Here is a 17,864-nt window from a genome sequence, read left to right on the forward strand (position 1 = left end):
TACTGAGATTACATCCGCAAGCTCTTTTAGTACCCTTGGATGCAGCTCCTCAAACCCTGAAGATCAGAATTCATTTAAATTAGGTGTTCCCTTACCACATTTCCTCCTATATTGGGCTGCAGCTCTCTCCTTGCATTGTTTATTTTATTTTTTATCACGAGGTTGGGCACTGTTTTCCTCTTGGGTGAAGACGGAGGCAAAGTAAGTGTCTCTCTGTCACCCAAAGAATTTTCCATCTCCTCTACGCAAGGGACCTACTACTTGCTGCTTCTACTCTAAGTAGAACTTAGTTGGATATAAACAGTATTATGAAAACAGAAATTCAGTAATAAGAGTGAGCTTATGGTTCAAGGAGAGCCTGTGCAAATAGAATATAGAATAAAATATGTAGGAGTTTGGGGTAGGATGGAGTATTAAAGTCAATTACTAACTTCTGTTTTCACTTGTACAATACTGCAAATGATTTATGTTACTGTATATCTCCTGTGACACTTATAATGTCCTTTATAATAAGTTTTAAAATTGTAGCTACCGAGTTATTGTCATTAGGATCCTATGGACAACCCAGTTTGAAACAGCTGTTTTCTCAAGATCTTCACAGTGTAAATGTGTGTGGGTGTACACAAGAAACTGTAATTAAAGTACATAATGACTGGTTTTGTTTATTTAATAGGGAGGTTTTGCACAATACCTCTTTATGATAATTTAAGTATTTTACTGCTGTTTTGTTGACTGTTTTAAAGGTGTGGGGTGGAATCTGAGGTTGTACTTTAATGGAAGCCTACAGCTTCTTAATATTTTTTGGATATTGCAATCTATGCCTTTTAAGCAGCATATTGAGAGCACTCTTGTTCAAGACCTGAATATTTTTTGAAAAACGGTGGAAATGGATATTGCCCTCACACTGCCTACAAAAAATATATGTCTTAATTCCCCCCCCCCATTCTGAAACATAACTATGGACTAGCAGTTTGCTCTTCTTCCTGTGATTTTTGTTTGTTTGTTAAGAGTGTGCACACACGCAGATGCAGTAATACCTGCCCATGCTCCAAGAATGGAAAAATATAGCGGAGGAGTGATTTAAGATGGGAAGTAATCCCAAACAGCATGAATATATTCCGTCAAGCTCTTGCCTCTGGTGTGGATGTCAAATGGCAGAATAGCAATGAACATGAATGACTTAGAAACTGGAATGTGAGGACGCTAGTGTCCCAGTCAACATGCACACAAAAATAGGATCCAAACAATCCATTTGTGCAATAACTCCCCTTGTCTGGAAGCAACCATAATCTAGCATTTGTTGTACATAATTTGCCAAGCTTGATCATATTTTTTTTAAAAAATGTAGATGTACACTGAGTGATTTGAGAGACTGAAGTGTAATAGTACCGGGTACTTGTTTTGCAGGCCCCTTGAAATGAAACTGACGTGACCAGCTTCCTAGACCTGCAGTGGATTTAATTGGAATCCCAAATCGAAGTGGCACCGAAGGGAGGCGGGCGAGAGCGAAAAAGAGCGGGGAGGCGGGGAAGGTGGTTGCGTTTTGAGGTCACGTGTGTAGGACCGGCTGGAGGCGGAGCGACGCAGGCCGAAGGGGAGCTCCTCCTCCTCGCTCTTCCTCGCCCTCCGCCCTCGCCGCAGGCAAGGCCCCGCCCAGCGGATGGGTTGGCCGCGCCTGTCAGTCAGCTCCGCCCTCGCCCTGGCAGGCAGGCGGGCGGGCGGGGTTTCCTTTTCCGGCCAGTGCTGTCCTGAGGAGGGAAGTGTAGCATCGGCGGCGGCGTGCGTGGCTGTGGCGGCGGCGCCTCGGGAGAGTGCCCGGCTGCCGTCCGGCTCAGCTATGGCGCGGAGCTCGCTCTCCTCGCGCTTCCGCCGCCTCGACATCGATCAGTTCGACGAGAACCGCTTCGTGGAAGAGCCCGACGGCGCCGATGCAGGGAGCGGGGCCGGCGCGGCGGAGGCGGAGGGAGGAGCCGGCCCGGAGGTGGAGGCGGCGCTGCGGCAATATCCTTTCTCGGCCCGAGCGACCCCGGAGGCCCCTCGATGTCGTCCACCCTTGACTGGCAAAGTCTCCCTTCCAGGGTTTCAGGCAGCGGGGTGGTGTGTGTGTGTGTGTGTCTGTCTGTCTGTCTGTCTTCCAACATTCCCTAGAGATGCCGTTGGGGATTGAACTGGAGACCTTTCGCATGCAGAGCATGTGCTGCGCCACTCAGCTGTGGTCCACCCCCATTAGAGATGAAGGGAAATGCTAGTGCTGAATAAAGATATGCTTTTAAATAGGAGTCCAGGAAGCTGCCTAATACAGAGTCAGACCGTCAGTCCACTTAGTTCAGTGTTCTCCACACGGACTCGCAGCAGTTCTCTAATAGGGTTTGAGGCAGGGGGGATCTCTCCCATCCTTACCTGGGGGATGCTGTTGAGGATCCAACTAGGACAGAACCCAGTTTGAAATCCTGGGTATCTGCTGCAAGTCACTGTGGACAGTACAGAGAATAATGGACTCGGAAATGGGTACTGACTAACTGTTGGAAGGCCACTGTGTTAGACTGACCTCCTCTGCCTGCTCTTTCCTTCCCTGATAGATTCTAAGGAGTTGGTTGAATCTCTTGTTGTAGCTGCTTTTATGGAGAAGGCACCATTCTTCTATTTCTCCCCCCTCCCTTGAATATTTCTTCCCACTTCACTGCTTATCAGTCTCTCTCTTCCAGCAACTGTCACTGAGGAGGAATGTAGACTTTGCAAGATCAGGCAAGTACATAGTTAGCCATTTACCCTACTGTGAAACTCTGGAAAGCCTTGAGAACATATTCATTCTCCTAAACACCTCATCTCTGACTTTCCCCTTTTGGAATTGGCCTATTCTGTCAGAATTTGCTTCACATCCAAACACTGTCTCTCCTTTTGTCCAATAAGATATCTAGAGTTGTATCCATTGTTAGTCCCACACCCATTGAAATTGATGTGCATGTCACTCTTGGTTCATTCATTTCAGTGGGTCTGCTCTGAGCAGAACTTAGTTGTGCACAACCCTTAGCTTCCTATGATTTCATTTAGTGGGAGGAGGGAGTCCTCCTTTACCTAGTAATGGACTTCATAATAACCATGTTTGCTTCCATCAGAGGGTCTGTGTAGTCCTCAGGGATGCTCATCATTTTTTAAGAAGGCAGAGGTTGAAAAGGGAGGGGGGTGGATGGAGCTGGCATTTGAAAATCGCCATGGGTAGGGTGAAGCAGCCTCTAGTGAAGGAACTGTCTTAAGGGTTGATCCTTATTGCCTGTAGCCTTCTGGAAGTTGCTTTACTTGTAGCAGTTGCTGATTGTAGCCATTTGTGTCTAGTCATTACAAGGAGAGGCAGCTTGGGTCTGGCAAATTGTGAGTGACCTGAGGAGCTGCAGATACCTGTACAAACACTGTCTGAAAAATGCACACACACCCATTTTTCAGACAGTGTTTGTACAGGTATCTGCAGCTCCTCAGGTCACTCACAATTTGCCAGACCCAATCTGAACTGGCTCTGTTGGGGAAGGGTTATGAGTGTTTAGAGAGACCAGGTGATTTGCAGGGCAGGTCACCGTGGTATGAGGTTAGCCCTACCCCGCGGCTTTCTACAGTGTGTAAGCAATTTAAAACATGCGTAAGGGTCGTGAGGCATGCTTCCGTCATGCATGGAATCAGGTTTGGCAAGAAGGCACTTGCCTTACTGGATCTCTGAAGGGTGCTGGTGACAGGGGCGGGCTTGTTTGTGCCAGCCGGAATTGACAAACGTGGCCCTGCCTGTGCTAATGGTGAAATGGGAGCCTGTGCTTTCTGGAATGAGGAGCAGAAAGTCAAGTTCATAGACCAACAGGTCAGGAAGCTATTCTGTCATTTCCAGGAGAGAAAGAAATATGTTAAAATATGAGTGTGTGCTTTTGCTCCAAAAAAAGATGTTGAAATGTAACCAGAGCTGAATTGATGCAGCTCTGTCTTGGACAGTGCTTGCTGAGAGACTGAAATAATGTATTTAAAGTGTGACCTTGTACCGTCCGTAATATTCCAAGGAGGCCAGTGACAGCTGACGCACTACAAAGGCCAGGAAAGGCCAGCATGTTACAGAATCAATAGTATTATCAGCTCTTTCGTGGGTTCAAACAGTATATTTGCTGCTGGGTTTGTCCTAGCTGCTTGTTTGCTGCTTGCTTGCTTTTGCTCTTAGTAGTTGGCATGTGTATCTTTCCAGTAAGAATAACCCCATAGATTCAGGAGTATAAGGTTTATGAGATGAAGGGGATGTGACTCACAATGGCAGAATTATGAACAGAAGTGTTAAATGCTTTGAGATTCTCAAAATGAGATGCTTTGAAACAGTATTTTTCATGCTTATAATGACTCTCCCAGGTGTGGCACCTCTTGGCTTTCTCTACCTTTCATCTTTTTTGCCATTGAATATTTCATAAGTTGTTCTCTTGGTTAAATGGAACACACTAGTCTCTGCACTTGAATATTGTTATTCTTTGCTGAGAGTAGGTTGTGCAGTTGGTAGAAGCATATTTCTGCCTGGCTGAAGGGAGTCCTGTGAACTCTGTATGAAAGCAATTTCCAGAGCTTGGGTTCCTGCTTTAGATAGGTGTCTTTTTATTTTTAGGTAGCTGTTAGTTATGCCAGAGTCTGAAATCCAAAGTTAACTGCATCCTTGTAGATAACAAGAATTACAAATCAACGTAATTGTTTTTTCACTCCTTCTCATTTTGTTGTTTAAAGCTGTGGTTTACAAACACTATTTCTGGGTTTCCAGGAGCCCCTCCACAAGATTAGTAATTTGGGGGGGGGTGCTTCCTGAAAGATTGGTTAAGTAACAGTCTTCCCCTGCAGTGTACAGCCATAGGTTTGTGTGGGGCTACAGTGATGCAGTGCAGGGTTACAGTGCAGTAACCTTTAGGATTATCTGCAGTGCAAATGTATTCTGCACCAGATATGAATGGGGTTCTTTTGCAGACAGATCTGCATAGAAGGTATTCCCTGTAGAGGTGTGAAGTTTGAAAAACATGGGTTTGCTGCCGGTGATGGTAGTGTTGTAATGTTTGAAATTAGCCAGCTGCATTTTGCACCTGGCTGTTTGCCTGTTGTGACCTGACATCTCCACCATGTGGAAGTGCATGCCGGGGGATCATTGGCTCTTGACTGTTTTCACACACCAATCTCACATCTTGTAGAATTCTATCAGTTATATTTTATCTGCACAACCAGAATGAATTTCAGGAACCAAAATGCTTTTTCTGTGCAGCCTGAGCTGAAGCAGTGAACAATGTTATAATTAATTGTTGTAGCTTGTCTTCACTTACCCCACCCCACTGCCCTGCTCACAGTTGTGAAGAATATTCTTACGTTATGAATGGTCCATATCACCATTAAGAAAAGAGGTAGGAATAGGCCAATACATATGTGGACTGTCACTGGATCAAGTGACTTTTCTTCTTTAAGTTCTCAAAGCTTTAAACCTAACTCAAGGTTGTCCTCTGAACTAGCCAGATGTTTAACTGATAATCAATCATAGTCCGTCCAAAACTGAAAAATAAGACTTTTGAGATGTCTTGCCCAAAAATGGCAACTAGACATTCTGTTTTGGAGATGGAAACCTTGATTTAAGGAGCCATTTGGTGCCTAGTTTATATATCTGAATTTCTAAGACTAGGTGAGTGTTGTGGGTGTTCTAGGGTCTAGTCTTCATCCCTTAGTGAATGAAACAAGGCATTTTGGGTGCTGTTCTTCCAGTATTTGCCACGTTGTGAAATCACCATTACTGGTGAATTAAATCAAACCATTGAGAGTTCATATGAAGGAAAAGAATATTCCACTCCCTGTTTTCTGCAACTTTTCAATGAATGGATAGAGTTAAACTGGTATAAAGATGATCAGAATAACTCTGCTGCCAACCTCCGAGGGACATAACCCAGTTTGTTGCTTTTATTAAGAGGTCAGTGTCTTTTAAATTTGAATTCTGTAACATGCATAGATCACACAGGCTTTTTCTGTGCTGCTAACGTATTTGGATGTCTGTCTCATTTAGTCTGTACAAAAATTTATTTACCACTTACTGTAACCAGAGGTTTTCCTTTCCACCCTTGCCTGCAAATTCATTTGCAGTGTATAACTTTGGTGATTGAAGGAATTACTGGTCTCCCAGCAAAACTGGTCTGTGTACTGGGATGTGACAGTGAATTAGAACTGTGGTGCCGAGGAGTAGGGTTGTGTATTTGCTATTTTAAAACCTTGAGTTTAATCTTCCAAACTGGTGATCTGAAACCTGACCTTTAGCACCTTGCTCAAAATGTTTCTATGGTAGCTTTACTTGTTTTGTGAGAGACAACAATACAAGAAAATTTGAAAGATCCTGTATTGGTTAAAAGAGTGTTGAGAAGAAACAGGTATCAGGTAGTTGAGAAGATTGCATAGGTAGGCGGTGGGACTCACCTTAGCAACTGCCACATGCATATTGAGGAAATAACTTACCTTCTTGCTACTGTCTAGCTGCAAATGTTCTAGTTAGAATCCTAAGACCAACTAAGAAGGTTGAGCAGTCTTCAGTTTCTTGTAGCTACTTTTAATTTTGGAGATGTGGTGTTCATGTGGGGTGCTGGATATATTTGAGGAAAGTGTGTGTGTGCCCTAGTCCATCTCCCACCACCATTCAGTTGAATGGACATTTGAGGCTGCTTCCCTGAGAGGCAAAAAATATAGCCTTAGTTGCTATGTTGGCCGCTACTTGCTCACTGGTGTCAAGGCTGGAAGTCCTTTTATACATGTGCCAGCCATGAGACTGGTTGCAGGCTGTTTGGGGGGGGGGGTTGTGTGTATGTGGTGGAAACGTGTTTGTGTGTGTAGATGGGTCTTTGCAAGTTTAGCAGCCCTAATTCATTTTAGTGAAAGGTTTGAACTTTGTATGGGTTTAAATGCCTTGCAGCCACTGGTAACACCAGCTCACTGCTGGTGTGAGTTCAGTCTTCACTCATTTCAGCTAAGTAAAGACAACTATAAAAAATAAGGGGAGCTTTTAATCTTTAGTGTGTTTGTGGAGATTTAATAATAAATGCAGCCTTTTTGTCTACTGTTCCCTTGGTGTCTTTTCTGATTCCTCAGTATCCTGGCAGCCGCATAAGTGGAACATAATATTATTATCATTTTAAAGAAGCTTTAAGGAGCAAGATTAACAAAATCAGATTTGTTGTAATAATGAGAGAGTTATACCGATAAGTTCCAAGGATGTATGAGACATCAGGTTTTCTTGATCTGATGGCTCTGTCACTTCTGCTTTGGATGATAAAGGGTTTCCTGTCAACTACAATGTGAACAGTTTCTTTTAATAAGTGTAGAGGAGATTGACCTTGGCATGGGAGGAGGCCTTCCTTGCAATCAGTAATGCTTTGTGTGAAGGAGATTCTAATGGACTCCTTGTGGAGTAATTTCAGGGCAACAAAAAATGAAGGGCACTAAATAGTGTTCATCGCATGGAGAGGGGAGCAAGTTCTAATTTTGGAAGACTGGTTCCAGCTTCAATGTTTTTCCTTTATTTGCTTGATAAGTGAAGTGCCTTGTGGGGCATCTTCGCCTGCCTCACACACACTCAACAGATGCCCGTTTCTGTAACTGGTGAATTAGGGATTGTAGTGGCAGAAGCCAGGTCACCAGCATTTCCTTTACTAGAGTGAATTGTAGGCTGCCTGGCGATGGTTGGGTTTCCTCAGGGTTGGCCAGTGCCCAAATTGATGTCCTTCAGTCTAGCTAATGTGTCACTGTGCAGCGAGTGCTGAGAGACCCTGGTTAAATTTGCAGGCCTGGTACAGGGTGCTGGTTTTGTGTGTGTTGTGTGGGTCAGCTCAATCGCTTTAGTTCCTTGACTTATGTGGCTGCACAGGTGATATGCTCAGAGCTTTCCATGCGGCTTTACAGAATTCTCCTGTCAACACAAAGAACCATGCAGCAAAGGTAAGTTGAATCCTGGAGGCAGTCATTGTTGTGATAATCAGAAATGCTTAGAATCTGGAGACCTCCTGGGTACAAACACTAGAATGTAGGTGGCTGTCTCCCTAATTGCTCACCAGTGCCTGGCTGAGGGCACCCCCCCCCCTTTTTTGCATTGCTCTTATTTTTTTTAAAAAAACACAAGCCATCAAGAGTGTCAGTATTACATAAACAAATTCCACATTGCCAAAGTCTTGACATCTTCATTGAAGAGGAAGAACAAGTAATTTTTAATCCTCCCAAGAACTTCTTTCCAGAGATTATGTTACAGTTACGCTTAATTGAAGAAGCTATTCCATAAATCTTCATAAATGCCATCTTCCACCCCTTCGTGATGCCACAGCTCCAACATATTGGGGGGGCATGGTTCTTCCCAATGTCTTGCTACTACCAGGGCTTTTTTCCAGCTAGAACTCGCCAGAACTCAGTTCTGGCACCTCTCAGGTGGGCACCATTGCCATTATAAGTTCATGGTGAGTTCCAGCCCCATTTTTGCTAGAAAAATAGCAGTGGCTACCACCAATATAACAGCAGTCAACCAAAAATTCACTAAGCTAAGGGTATATTTTCTGTTAGAGAAGGTTCTGAGCATTCCTCCTTTAATCAACATTCATTAGTCATTAATCACCACTACTAGGTATCATAAAATGTAAGAGATAATACTGTAGTACTGTGGAACAATCTTATAAAACACAGAGGTTTCTCATTGACAAGGCAGATGCACTCTGTACATGCCCATGTGTTTTATTTCTGAGGTTCATAGTTCCTAATTAAATCTTCCCAACTCTACCTTCTAAACTTCTTTTCCACCCCTACGCCTTTTTTGATCTCTAGATCTTCATTCACTGCCCTATTGACCCCAATATTGACCCCTTTGGGAAAGACTGATCTAGTGAGTTTTTGGTAATATGAAGACTTGTTTCTGGATCCTGTCTTTGCTGTTAAGTGATTTCCTGGGAAACAGCTGGTATCAGTTGGGTTGTATTTGCGGTCTTATTCTTCTCTTGTTGCCTGTCTCTCCAGGAGCGGGCCCAGGAAGTGGTGCTGAAGGTTCTGACCTCCTTTAGAGGCAGCGAGATTGAGCAGGCTGTGAACTCCTTAGACAGCAACGGTATTGACTTGTTAATGAAGTACATTTATAAAGGATTTGAAAAGCCAACAGAAAATAGCAGTGCAATACTACTACAGTGGCATGAAAAGGTAGGTGATTTCTCTCTGAACTTGGGGGTCCTAATCCATGTGGTTCAGCAGGTCAGGTCTATTTTTGAAGGGCCAGTGACCTGTCACCGCCCACCTGTACAAAACACTCTTGCCTGCAAGAGGATGAGGATTGGGGCGAGGTAGGGGAGGGGCTCTTGAAAAGTGTAGTCTCTGGAGTGATGAAAATGCAACACACAAAATTAGAGTCGATGGCAAGAAAGACATAAATGTTGTACCAGCCTTTCTGTTAGTGACTTTTCCAGGGTTGGCAGTGCAGCAATACTCAATACTTGCCTCTCAAGAGGTGCAGATGTACCAGTGGGCGGGTTGGGGACGGACGACTTTTGTGTTCTCATGACAACATGAAACCTGTTTCTGCTTGCTTTCGTTTCCAATGGAAACGACAGCTTATGCCCAAAGTGGGCTGATGTTGCGGGGACGGAGAGTGTGGAGTTTGTGAAATCAGATAGCTTAGAAAGAAGAGTTTCTGTGTGGCCTGCCAGGCTCAGAGCAGCAAGGTGTTTCCAAGAGAGGTTTGGTACAGTGCCTAGCTTGTGCACCATTGCTTGCACCACTCTGCAGGGCTATAAGTGCAAAGAAAAGAAGCCTGCCTTGTGCTGCAGTTTCTCACAGCTTCCAAGAGCAAATTCAGCCACCTGAGGGTAAGAAGCTGCACCTGCCCAAAGCCATTACAACTGTAGGGTTAGGGAGGCAAGCCTTGCTTATGGTTTCTCCATCCCATGTGCACAGAAGACTTGGAATGAAGACTAGCAGAAGCTCCCATCCTCAGCTATTCAAGCACAGCATTCTCCCTATCTTATTGCTTGGCCTGGGGTGTGGGGTAAAGGGATTCATAGAGCCAAAGGGCTAACAATAGGGGGGAATCAGTGAACACATAAAAAAGCAACATTAAAGTCAGCAGAAAACTGATGGGTTCTTCTCCCCCACCACCTCAAAAAAGAAAAGAAAAAAGAAATAGCAAGAGATTGATACAGCCTGGTTAGTCAGCCCATAAAACTAACTGGTCTTACATGAAGAGATGGTGGACCTTTTTTAGAGGTTCTGCAGTTTGGGTGAGCACAAATGCTTATCGCTCACTGCCTCATTTGCTGGGGTGGGCTTGAATTGGCCCATAAACTAACTTTTCTTTCTCTTCCTATCGCAGGCATTAGCAGTAGGTGGCCTAGGCTCCATAGTCAGAGTCCTGACTGCACGAAAAACTGTTTAAAAGACTTTATGTTCTCTGGAATTGAGACACCAAGAACTCTGTTGGAGTCAGGAAGAAGTACTGGCTACACCGACACTTTGGTCCACTCTTCTAGGAACCACAATCTACTGTGTGTGTATGTGGCAGGCGGGGTGTCCCTCCTTCCTCTCTTGGAACAGTGTCCTTTTAAACAGAGGTGGTGGTGGTGGTGGGGCAATTTTATGTATTCTTGTTTTCTGACTATCAAGGCAGGAGCTGGGAGGGGAGTCTGTGTTGTGAAGGGAAGTGGGGGCAGCTCATTTGGGTGCAAGCACCTGCTTCCAGAACAACTACTGCTCTAGCCAAGTGTGTGTGGGTGAGTGAGACATTAATTTAAATTTTAACAATTATTTGGGATTTTGGGATGGGGCGGGGTGGGGAGCTGTGATGTCAGATGCAAAATGAGAAGACCTTGTTTTGGGGGTTGGAAAAGGGTTTTATTATGCAAGAGAGCTTTTTGTACATAGTTGAGACTAGGTGGGCTAAGTATGAAGTTGGTTTCATGTAAAGTGCCTGCTGCTCTTTCAAAATAAAGTTCTTGGATGGTTAGAATAATTAGCAATGGATTTTAATGGGAGTGGGCTGCGCTCTCTTCTGCCTATACATCCAAACACATACATTATGCACACCCACACACATTCTCTCTGCCAGGTGGTTGTTTTTTTAAAATAACCTACTGCTACTGTGTGGTAGAGCTTTCATTTTTTTCCATGGATGTCACTTTGTTGTCCATACATTCCTGCCTAGGAAGCTTAGCTTTTGTATTTAAATCATGCACCATTTGGGTTTGAGGAAGCTGAAATTGATTTTGATAAGGTGGAAGGCAACAGTAGTCTGCTTTATATATATATGTTTGAGAATCCAGATTTTCCACATTCAGACACTAATCTCAAGCTGCTAACTAGTTGCCCATCTCCCCTCCAAAAGATGGTGGTAGACAGATGAGTCTTTTGTCAAAATAACACATTGTACAAGTCTTCCTAGAACAGATCAAAGGCTAGTTTCCATAATAGGAGCTGCTAAGATGCCTTTAGGAAGCCCACAAGTAGGACCCTTTGTTCTTGCTGGATAGTATGTAACTATTAGAGGTTGGTTAAAGGCAAGAGTACTTCTGAAAGACAGCTTGATTTTATAATCCTGCTTTAAGCTTGCCCTGTTACTGTATTGTAAAGTATTACAGCCCAGAGAAAACACAGTATAGTACCTTCTTAATTTGAAATTGAGAAGGTGAAGTGCTGCTTCGACTGTGAAGCTGAGAATGGAGTCCATTCTTTTCAGGAACCTGCACAATAGACTTGCAAGTGGGATAATAAGTAAAGCAGTGCAGTTGAAATAGGTACTTGGCAGGAAAGGTGATGTGGGGTTTTTAACCCTGAATGGGCAGAAGGGCTGTTCACATTGTCAGGAAGACGAAGTCTGCCTCTTCTGTGTTTAAAAAGAGAACTAATTCCACATGCACAGTGAAAAACTTTTCCATTAAGCAACCCTAGGCAAGGCTTGGAACCTCCAGTGCTACCAGTTAAGTATATACCATGAAGCATGAAGATAATTAAGTAGCCTCAAGTTTTAATCAAAAATGTATTGCACCACAAATTAGGACTCTACAAGCCATTACATAATACAGTCCTTATGTACACAGAATGAATGGACTTCCCAAGTGTCCATAAAGGCTTTTTTCTACATACACTCCAAAGGTGGTTTGTGTTTTCTTTGTACAAGGAGAAAAAGTGCATTGGTTGCTACCGCTGAATGAATATACACACCTCATTCCTGCTCTGATACCTTACAAGAATTCAACACTAAGGCTACTATAGAGTCCTGCCCAAGAGGGTTTCCATACAATACCTTAAAAAAGGTGACTCTGGGAAAATACAATAAAGTATCAACCAGTAGAAATTTTACGCTGTGCTCTTGGTAAGAAAAACCAACCCCACCATGGCTGGTTTTTTCTTCTTAATAAGCACTTTGTAAACAAAAATATACTGTAGCTTAGCAATATGCAGAGGCAATATTAAAATTGCAACCTGCTCTCTTAACATGGTTGATGTTCTGTACAGAATAGACAGTATCTTTACATAGATTGGTGAATAAAAATATAGGGTGAGTGTGGAGGGCTTTTTTTGTTTGGTTTATAACTAAAGAAAAAAGAATTCTTAAGCAAGGTCATCTACTTTGTTTCTTCTTTCTAATCAGCCAAACTGACTGCTACCTTCAAGTAGTGTAAAAAAATTAACTGTGATTATGTGAGGAGCTCCCAATCTGTTAAAAGAAGCAACATGGATTGCTAGTGTTGCAGCTGAAATGGAGCTAGGATATGTTGTCAGAGGCTGATGCACCTGCCCCCTTCCCTGGAAACAAATTCAGCTAGAGGTGAAACAGAACATGTTCTCTCAAAGCAACCTCGTCACCTTACTGTTTTCACTTTAAAAATGAGAGGCCGCCGCCCTCCTTCTGCTCTGCAACTTGCTATGTTCTTCTAGAAAGGTAAGGCAAGTACATGAAGCTTTGTGAAGACCACTTAATCATTTTTCTTTAAGAATAATAAAGCTGGCCCTGACTGAAGCAGATGGGGCTGTTTGCAGCATAGGTGTGAATGCACCAGCAGTTTCAGTCAGCCTTGGTGAAGCAGTGCTGAGAAGAAAGGGAAGTGTTATCAGTCTGAGAAAGCAGAATTGCTCCCCATCCCCACCCCACCCCGGCAAGGTTTTCTACACTGTCTGGAATGATGTAAGTGCAGCACAGACACATGCACTTGTTCCTCAACACTCGGGATTTCAGTTTGTGACAGAAACTGCCCCATGCTGCTAATTCCTGCCACCAGAAACACAACTGCTTGGGTTCCACAAGGCCTCAGAAGCCAGGGCCATTTGTTATCACTAAATGATGGAATCGGGAGAGGGGGTGTCAGGCTGCAGCAAAGGACACTCCTTTTACAGTACAGCTTTGTAAACAATTTTTCAAAGTTCTTGTACAAAAATACTGTGGTGACAGCAATAAGACACCACCTCAGTTGGTGGGTGCAGCATCCTTTTCATAGAAAAAAAAGCAGCTGGAGGCAGGCAGCACATCCTTGGGTCAAGGGGGGGCACTCACGACCACGGAGTCCTCGGACTTGAGATGGAGGGTCGGATGCTGCCCCTGGGAGATGGTTTTGACCCGAACCACGACATCTGGCAGAAGGAAAAACACAAGACAAAAAAAGGCACACTGTTATTTGAGCAGATAAACATTAGGGGCAAAGGAGGGTGGAAAATCTGAATAAAGCTGTGTGCATCTGCAAAGTCCCAGCAGAACACAAATAGGGAGAAAGAAGTCAATACCCTGAAAGCGTCCACAAAGATATATAGATTGAAAAGCCATCACTAGGCCAGGCTGGGGTGTGAAGCTAATGCAGAAAAGTGATAGGGAGGCAATCTCAGTATAATGCAAGGCAGGCAAGCTTAATTAAGCACAGGTCTTTGAGGGCAGACCCAAGAATCCATCAGCAACCAGGAAGAACAGAGGAGCCACCAGGACATGGACTTCTGAACAGTGTGTGGATGTATACATGAAAAGAAGTCAACTCTCGAGTTGATAGAAGTGCAAAGAAGAGCTGCATTCCCTTGATATGGCCTAGGACTAGGTGACCCATTGCCATGTAGAAGCAGCAATTCACAAGCACATTAGGAAAAGGCCTGAGCTTAAATATATACTTGATGCATGCACCCTGTAATGCTAATGGCAATGTAGCTGAGACCCAAATCAAAAAGGAAGATTCACAAAGTACATGTGATGGAAGGACTGCAACAAAAGCTCCATTTCTGGCACATAGACCCACAATGCCTGCTTCACACATGCAAGCTCTTCCTTGATATAGGGGTCATCAAGTAACGGAAGATGCCCAAGTGAACTTGTATGAGTTCAAGCAAATTCTTACCTTATACTCCAAGGTTTCCTTGAGCATGTTTTCTTCCTCTTGAGAGAAGTTTAGCAACACAGACATGGCTTTTATCAGGTGGAATGCCTGAAATGCAACAGATGGTGAGTCACAATTGATTGTTATGTATAACCCTTACAGATTTGATCACAGAGGTACAGCCAACTAGCTAGAGAAAAATGCTTGTCGCTCTTGGTGTCTACTAGCGGAAAATGCCTGGTGCTACTGGGCAGTTTGAAGAAACCAACAAATAATGTGATTTTTAAACGAAGTGTAATTTGTGAGTTTGGGGGCTATGTGCACACACAAAAACATACCCACACAGCAACCCAGGGCTCTGACCTGACCTGGAGAACAATGACCTGGTCTCAAATCAATTTGTGTGCGTGGCGGGGGAAGCTAATGCTTATTAACGTTTAATCTGATACGCCAGAGTCAAAATGGCATCTAAATGGTGACAAAGTCCACTGCCCCCACCTTGGGAACCCTCATGCTGAGTTAGGCTGCTGAATTTATGCCAAAAAATGGACAGAGTTGCACCAAAGTGATGTTTCAACCCTTCATCTTCATTCAAAATGGCATTTGGCACCCAAACACCGACAAGGACTGCTGCCTCCACCTCAGTAACCCTTGTACTGCGTTTGGAGATAGTACTGTATTCTTCCATGTATAAGATGATGATTTTTGCTTTAAAAAAATAGGCAAAAATTGGGTATTGTCTTATACATGGATAGTGAATGCAGAAGGGGGATGTGCGATTAATGGTAGCAGCAAGCAGGAGATTGGCAGCAGGAATTGGGTGGGTGACTGGTGGCTGTGGCAAGGCCTGTTGGTGATTAGCTCCAGCTGCAGCAACTGGGCAGGCGATTGGCAGCTGTGGCGAAGCGGGCAGGTGATTGGTGGCTGCGGCAAGTGGGCGGGTGGGCTGTTGGTGGCGGTGAGCAGGCAGACAATTGGCTGTGGTGAGATGTGCGATCGGCAGTGGCTGTGGCAAGCGATTGGCAGTGGTGGGCAGGTGGATGAGCAATTGGCGGAAGTGACCTCCCCCACCCCACCCCAAAAAAGCTAAACAACTTAATTTCTTAATTTTGGGTTTAAAAAAATAGGGGTCGTCTTATACATGGGGGCGTCTTATATATGGAAAAATATGGTATCTTGAGAGGTGGTTGAATGCATAGAGAACAAATGGGACAAACCACATTCCAAAATATATAGTAGAAAATAGTGGACTAGACTTGTGTGTTCCAAGCTGGGATCCCTGAGGTACTAGCTTACTGTGGTTAATTTTGTATGTATGCTTCATCAAGGTGGCAGGCAAAAATTCAAAAATATTCTGAATTTGAACTTATGTTTTCACATTTGATTCAGCTTCAGTGGAAGTCACTTGGAACTTATCACCTGAGGCATGTTGATTCACAGCCAAAAGCAAAATAAAGAGGGAGGAAACTGTGGAGGGCAGGGCAGGAGGATGAGGACAGGTTAAAATGGCATCGTCAGTAAAACATGTTTTTCTTACCTCTGATTCCCGGCAGGACATAAATTTTAGCACCACGTGCTTAAGGTACTCAAAGTTTATCTCTCGGGAGTCATTCAGATCGGAGTTGTTTGTTACAGTCAAGGCAGCAGTGGCGACCTCAGGGACCTCACCATCGGGTCGCATTTTCTGAAAAGGGCAAAAACCAGTGCTAGCTTTAAGGGACAGGCAAAGCTGCCACATCCAATTCTCCTGAAGCCAGGCCTCACATCCCCCAAAGCCATTGTGGAGAGCAAGAAAGAAAAGGGCCTTGCTGGGGCTGCATATATGCCACACTATCAAATTCTCCCCCACCACAGACGACTATAGCAACCTGCATAAATTATGCAAACTGGGCAGCTCATTCACAGCAAGCGCTCACTAATTTGGACCATTTGTTCCAGTTATGCTAGCTAGTCCCAAACAACACTTGAGAAAATTCAAGTCACCACTCAGGCTTCCAAAACATCAGTAGTATTACCCATGCATATATTCATCCTCATAAGTGCTAGAAACTTGTCTTTACAATAAAATTCAAGAGTTGACATCCTCAAGAAACTGAATTCTGCTTCTGCCACCTAATTCTGCACTTTTTTTCCTTGGCATGCTAAAATCCATGGCATGCACACGCGCACACAGTGACACACACCAAACTAGTCCCTATGATAATGACAGAGACTGCCATTCGGCACAAGCTGAACTCACCAATTCTTTCTGCAAGGTTTTCTTCAGCTCTGCCATCCTCTGCTGCAGCTGCTTTATTGTCTACCAGAAGAGAAAGGGTAGGGAGAGAACATCAGTTCACAAGTCTGGCCATCAATAAAAGCCACTTCACCTCAACTATCAAGCCTTTTCCGCAGTACCTCCCCACTTTTGGGATGCTCTCCCCAGGGAGGCTTGCCTGGCACCTTCATTACATATCTTTAGGTGCCAGGCAAAAACATCCTTCTTCTCCCAAGCTTTTGGCTAATTAATCAACCTATGGCCTTTTAAACTGGGTGGTGGTGGTATTGTTTTGACTCTGACTCCCAGAACTGTTAAAAAACCAAGGCACAGCTTCTGATTAGCTGCAGGAGCTTCCTGCACTCAATTGGAAGCCATGGAAGCCACACTGGATGTTCGGCTTCCAAAGAATTTCATAAACCGGAACACTCACTTCCGGGTTTGCGGCGTTCGGGAGCTGATTTGTTCGGGAGCCAAGCAAGTTCAACAACCAAGGTACCATTGTATATCAGAAACAATTGGAAGGAGGGGGAAAGTAGGAGAGAGGCTTATGAACAGTTGAACCCACACCTTATTCTTCTCTGTGATTTGCTGCTCCAAGTCTCTGTTTTCCTTCTGGAGCTGGACAATATCAGTGGCAGCCACCTCTCCATTTGGCTCTGTTTCCCTATCTTCAGAGGAACACAGATGCTTTTTCAGGGCTGCAGAAGTCAGTTCTAATGTAGCAGCCTATCAGGAGGTAAAAACGGGCTAGATTTAGCAAGATCAGAGAGGCAACAAAAAGAGAGCTTATGTACAACCTGAAAAGACTTGGGACAAGTAGGTTTCTCCTGACCACATATGAAGGGGCAGGGCGGGTGAGAAGAGATAGGAAAGCACCAAAACCACAGGAATAATGGCTGCACCAAGCTACAAGCAGACCAGCCAACATGGGTCAAAAGGCTGTGCCGGCACCTCCAAAACAGATCAAAGAAACCATAAGCAGCGCATCTGTGATGAGGTAACCCAAATTCCGAAAACCTGCATAAATTGTGTTTATTTTGCATGTATGTGTTTTGCTTCCACAATCATGGGAAGTGTTAAGGAATTATAAAGGGCATGGAAATCTTACATAGCAACCCTTCTGGCTTCTGAGATTTCATCAGGCATTTCCCACAAACTCAAGTGCATCTTTGCATCCATAAGGCTGGAAACTTGTCAGTTTTTTAAAAAAGAAAGAAAACAAAATTGTTGGGATTAAAATCTGTCACAGTAGGTGGAGCCACAGTCAA

The 17,864-nt window shown here is 44.1% G+C and overlaps 2 protein-coding genes across 9 annotated transcripts in view; one reads left to right on the top strand and one right to left on the bottom strand.

The window, feature by feature from the left end:
• Positions 1 to 1,749: 1,749 nt before the first annotated feature.
• On the top strand, positions 1,750 to 10,993 carry ARPC5L (actin related protein 2/3 complex subunit 5 like). Its single transcript, XM_033138042.1, has 4 exons — positions 1,750 to 2,001; positions 7,887 to 7,959; positions 9,019 to 9,195; positions 10,361 to 10,993. Exons 1-4 carry the CDS (start codon positions 1,838 to 1,840, stop codon positions 10,421 to 10,423), a joined length of 477 nt encoding a protein of 158 aa, XP_032993933.1. The 5' UTR covers positions 1,750 to 1,837; the 3' UTR covers positions 10,424 to 10,993.
• Positions 10,994 to 11,985: 992 nt separating this feature from the next.
• GOLGA1 (golgin A1) overlaps positions 11,986 to 17,864 on the bottom strand; it is a 35,540-nt gene continuing 29,661 nt past the window's right edge. For all 8 annotated transcript variants that reach the window (XM_033138040.1, XM_033138035.1, XM_033138038.1 and 5 more), the window contains 5 exons: positions 17,164 to 17,322; positions 16,576 to 16,635; positions 15,874 to 16,020; positions 14,358 to 14,444; positions 11,986 to 13,611 (listed from right to left, as the gene is read on the bottom strand). In XM_033138040.1, the coding sequence (XP_032993931.1) occupies positions 13,531 to 13,611; positions 14,358 to 14,444; positions 15,874 to 16,020; positions 16,576 to 16,635; positions 17,164 to 17,322 (534 nt within the window). In that variant the 3' untranslated portion in view covers positions 11,986 to 13,530. The remainder of the gene's footprint in view (positions 13,612 to 14,357; positions 14,445 to 15,873; positions 16,021 to 16,575; positions 16,636 to 17,163; positions 17,323 to 17,864) is intronic.

The sequence above is a fragment of the Lacerta agilis genome, chromosome Z, assembly GCF_009819535.1.
Source record: "Lacerta agilis isolate rLacAgi1 chromosome Z, rLacAgi1.pri, whole genome shotgun sequence".
NCBI lineage: Eukaryota > Metazoa > Chordata > Lepidosauria > Squamata > Lacertidae > Lacerta > Lacerta agilis.

What these genes read in the sequence shown, in the direction of transcription:
- ARPC5L (XM_033138042.1), top strand. Translation starts at nt 1,838, where the DNA reads ATGGCGCGGAGCTCGCTCTCCTCGCGCTTCCGCCGCCTCGACATCGAT. An exon ending in GTGGAGGCGGCGCTGCGGCA is followed by an intron (nt 2,002 to 7,886) that starts ATATCCTTTCTC and finishes ATGTGGCTGCAC; the next exon opens with AGGTGATATGCTCAGAGCTT. An exon ending in TACTACAGTGGCATGAAAAG is followed by an intron (nt 9,196 to 10,360) that starts GTAGGTGATTTC and finishes TTCCTATCGCAG; the next exon opens with GCATTAGCAGTAGGTGGCCT.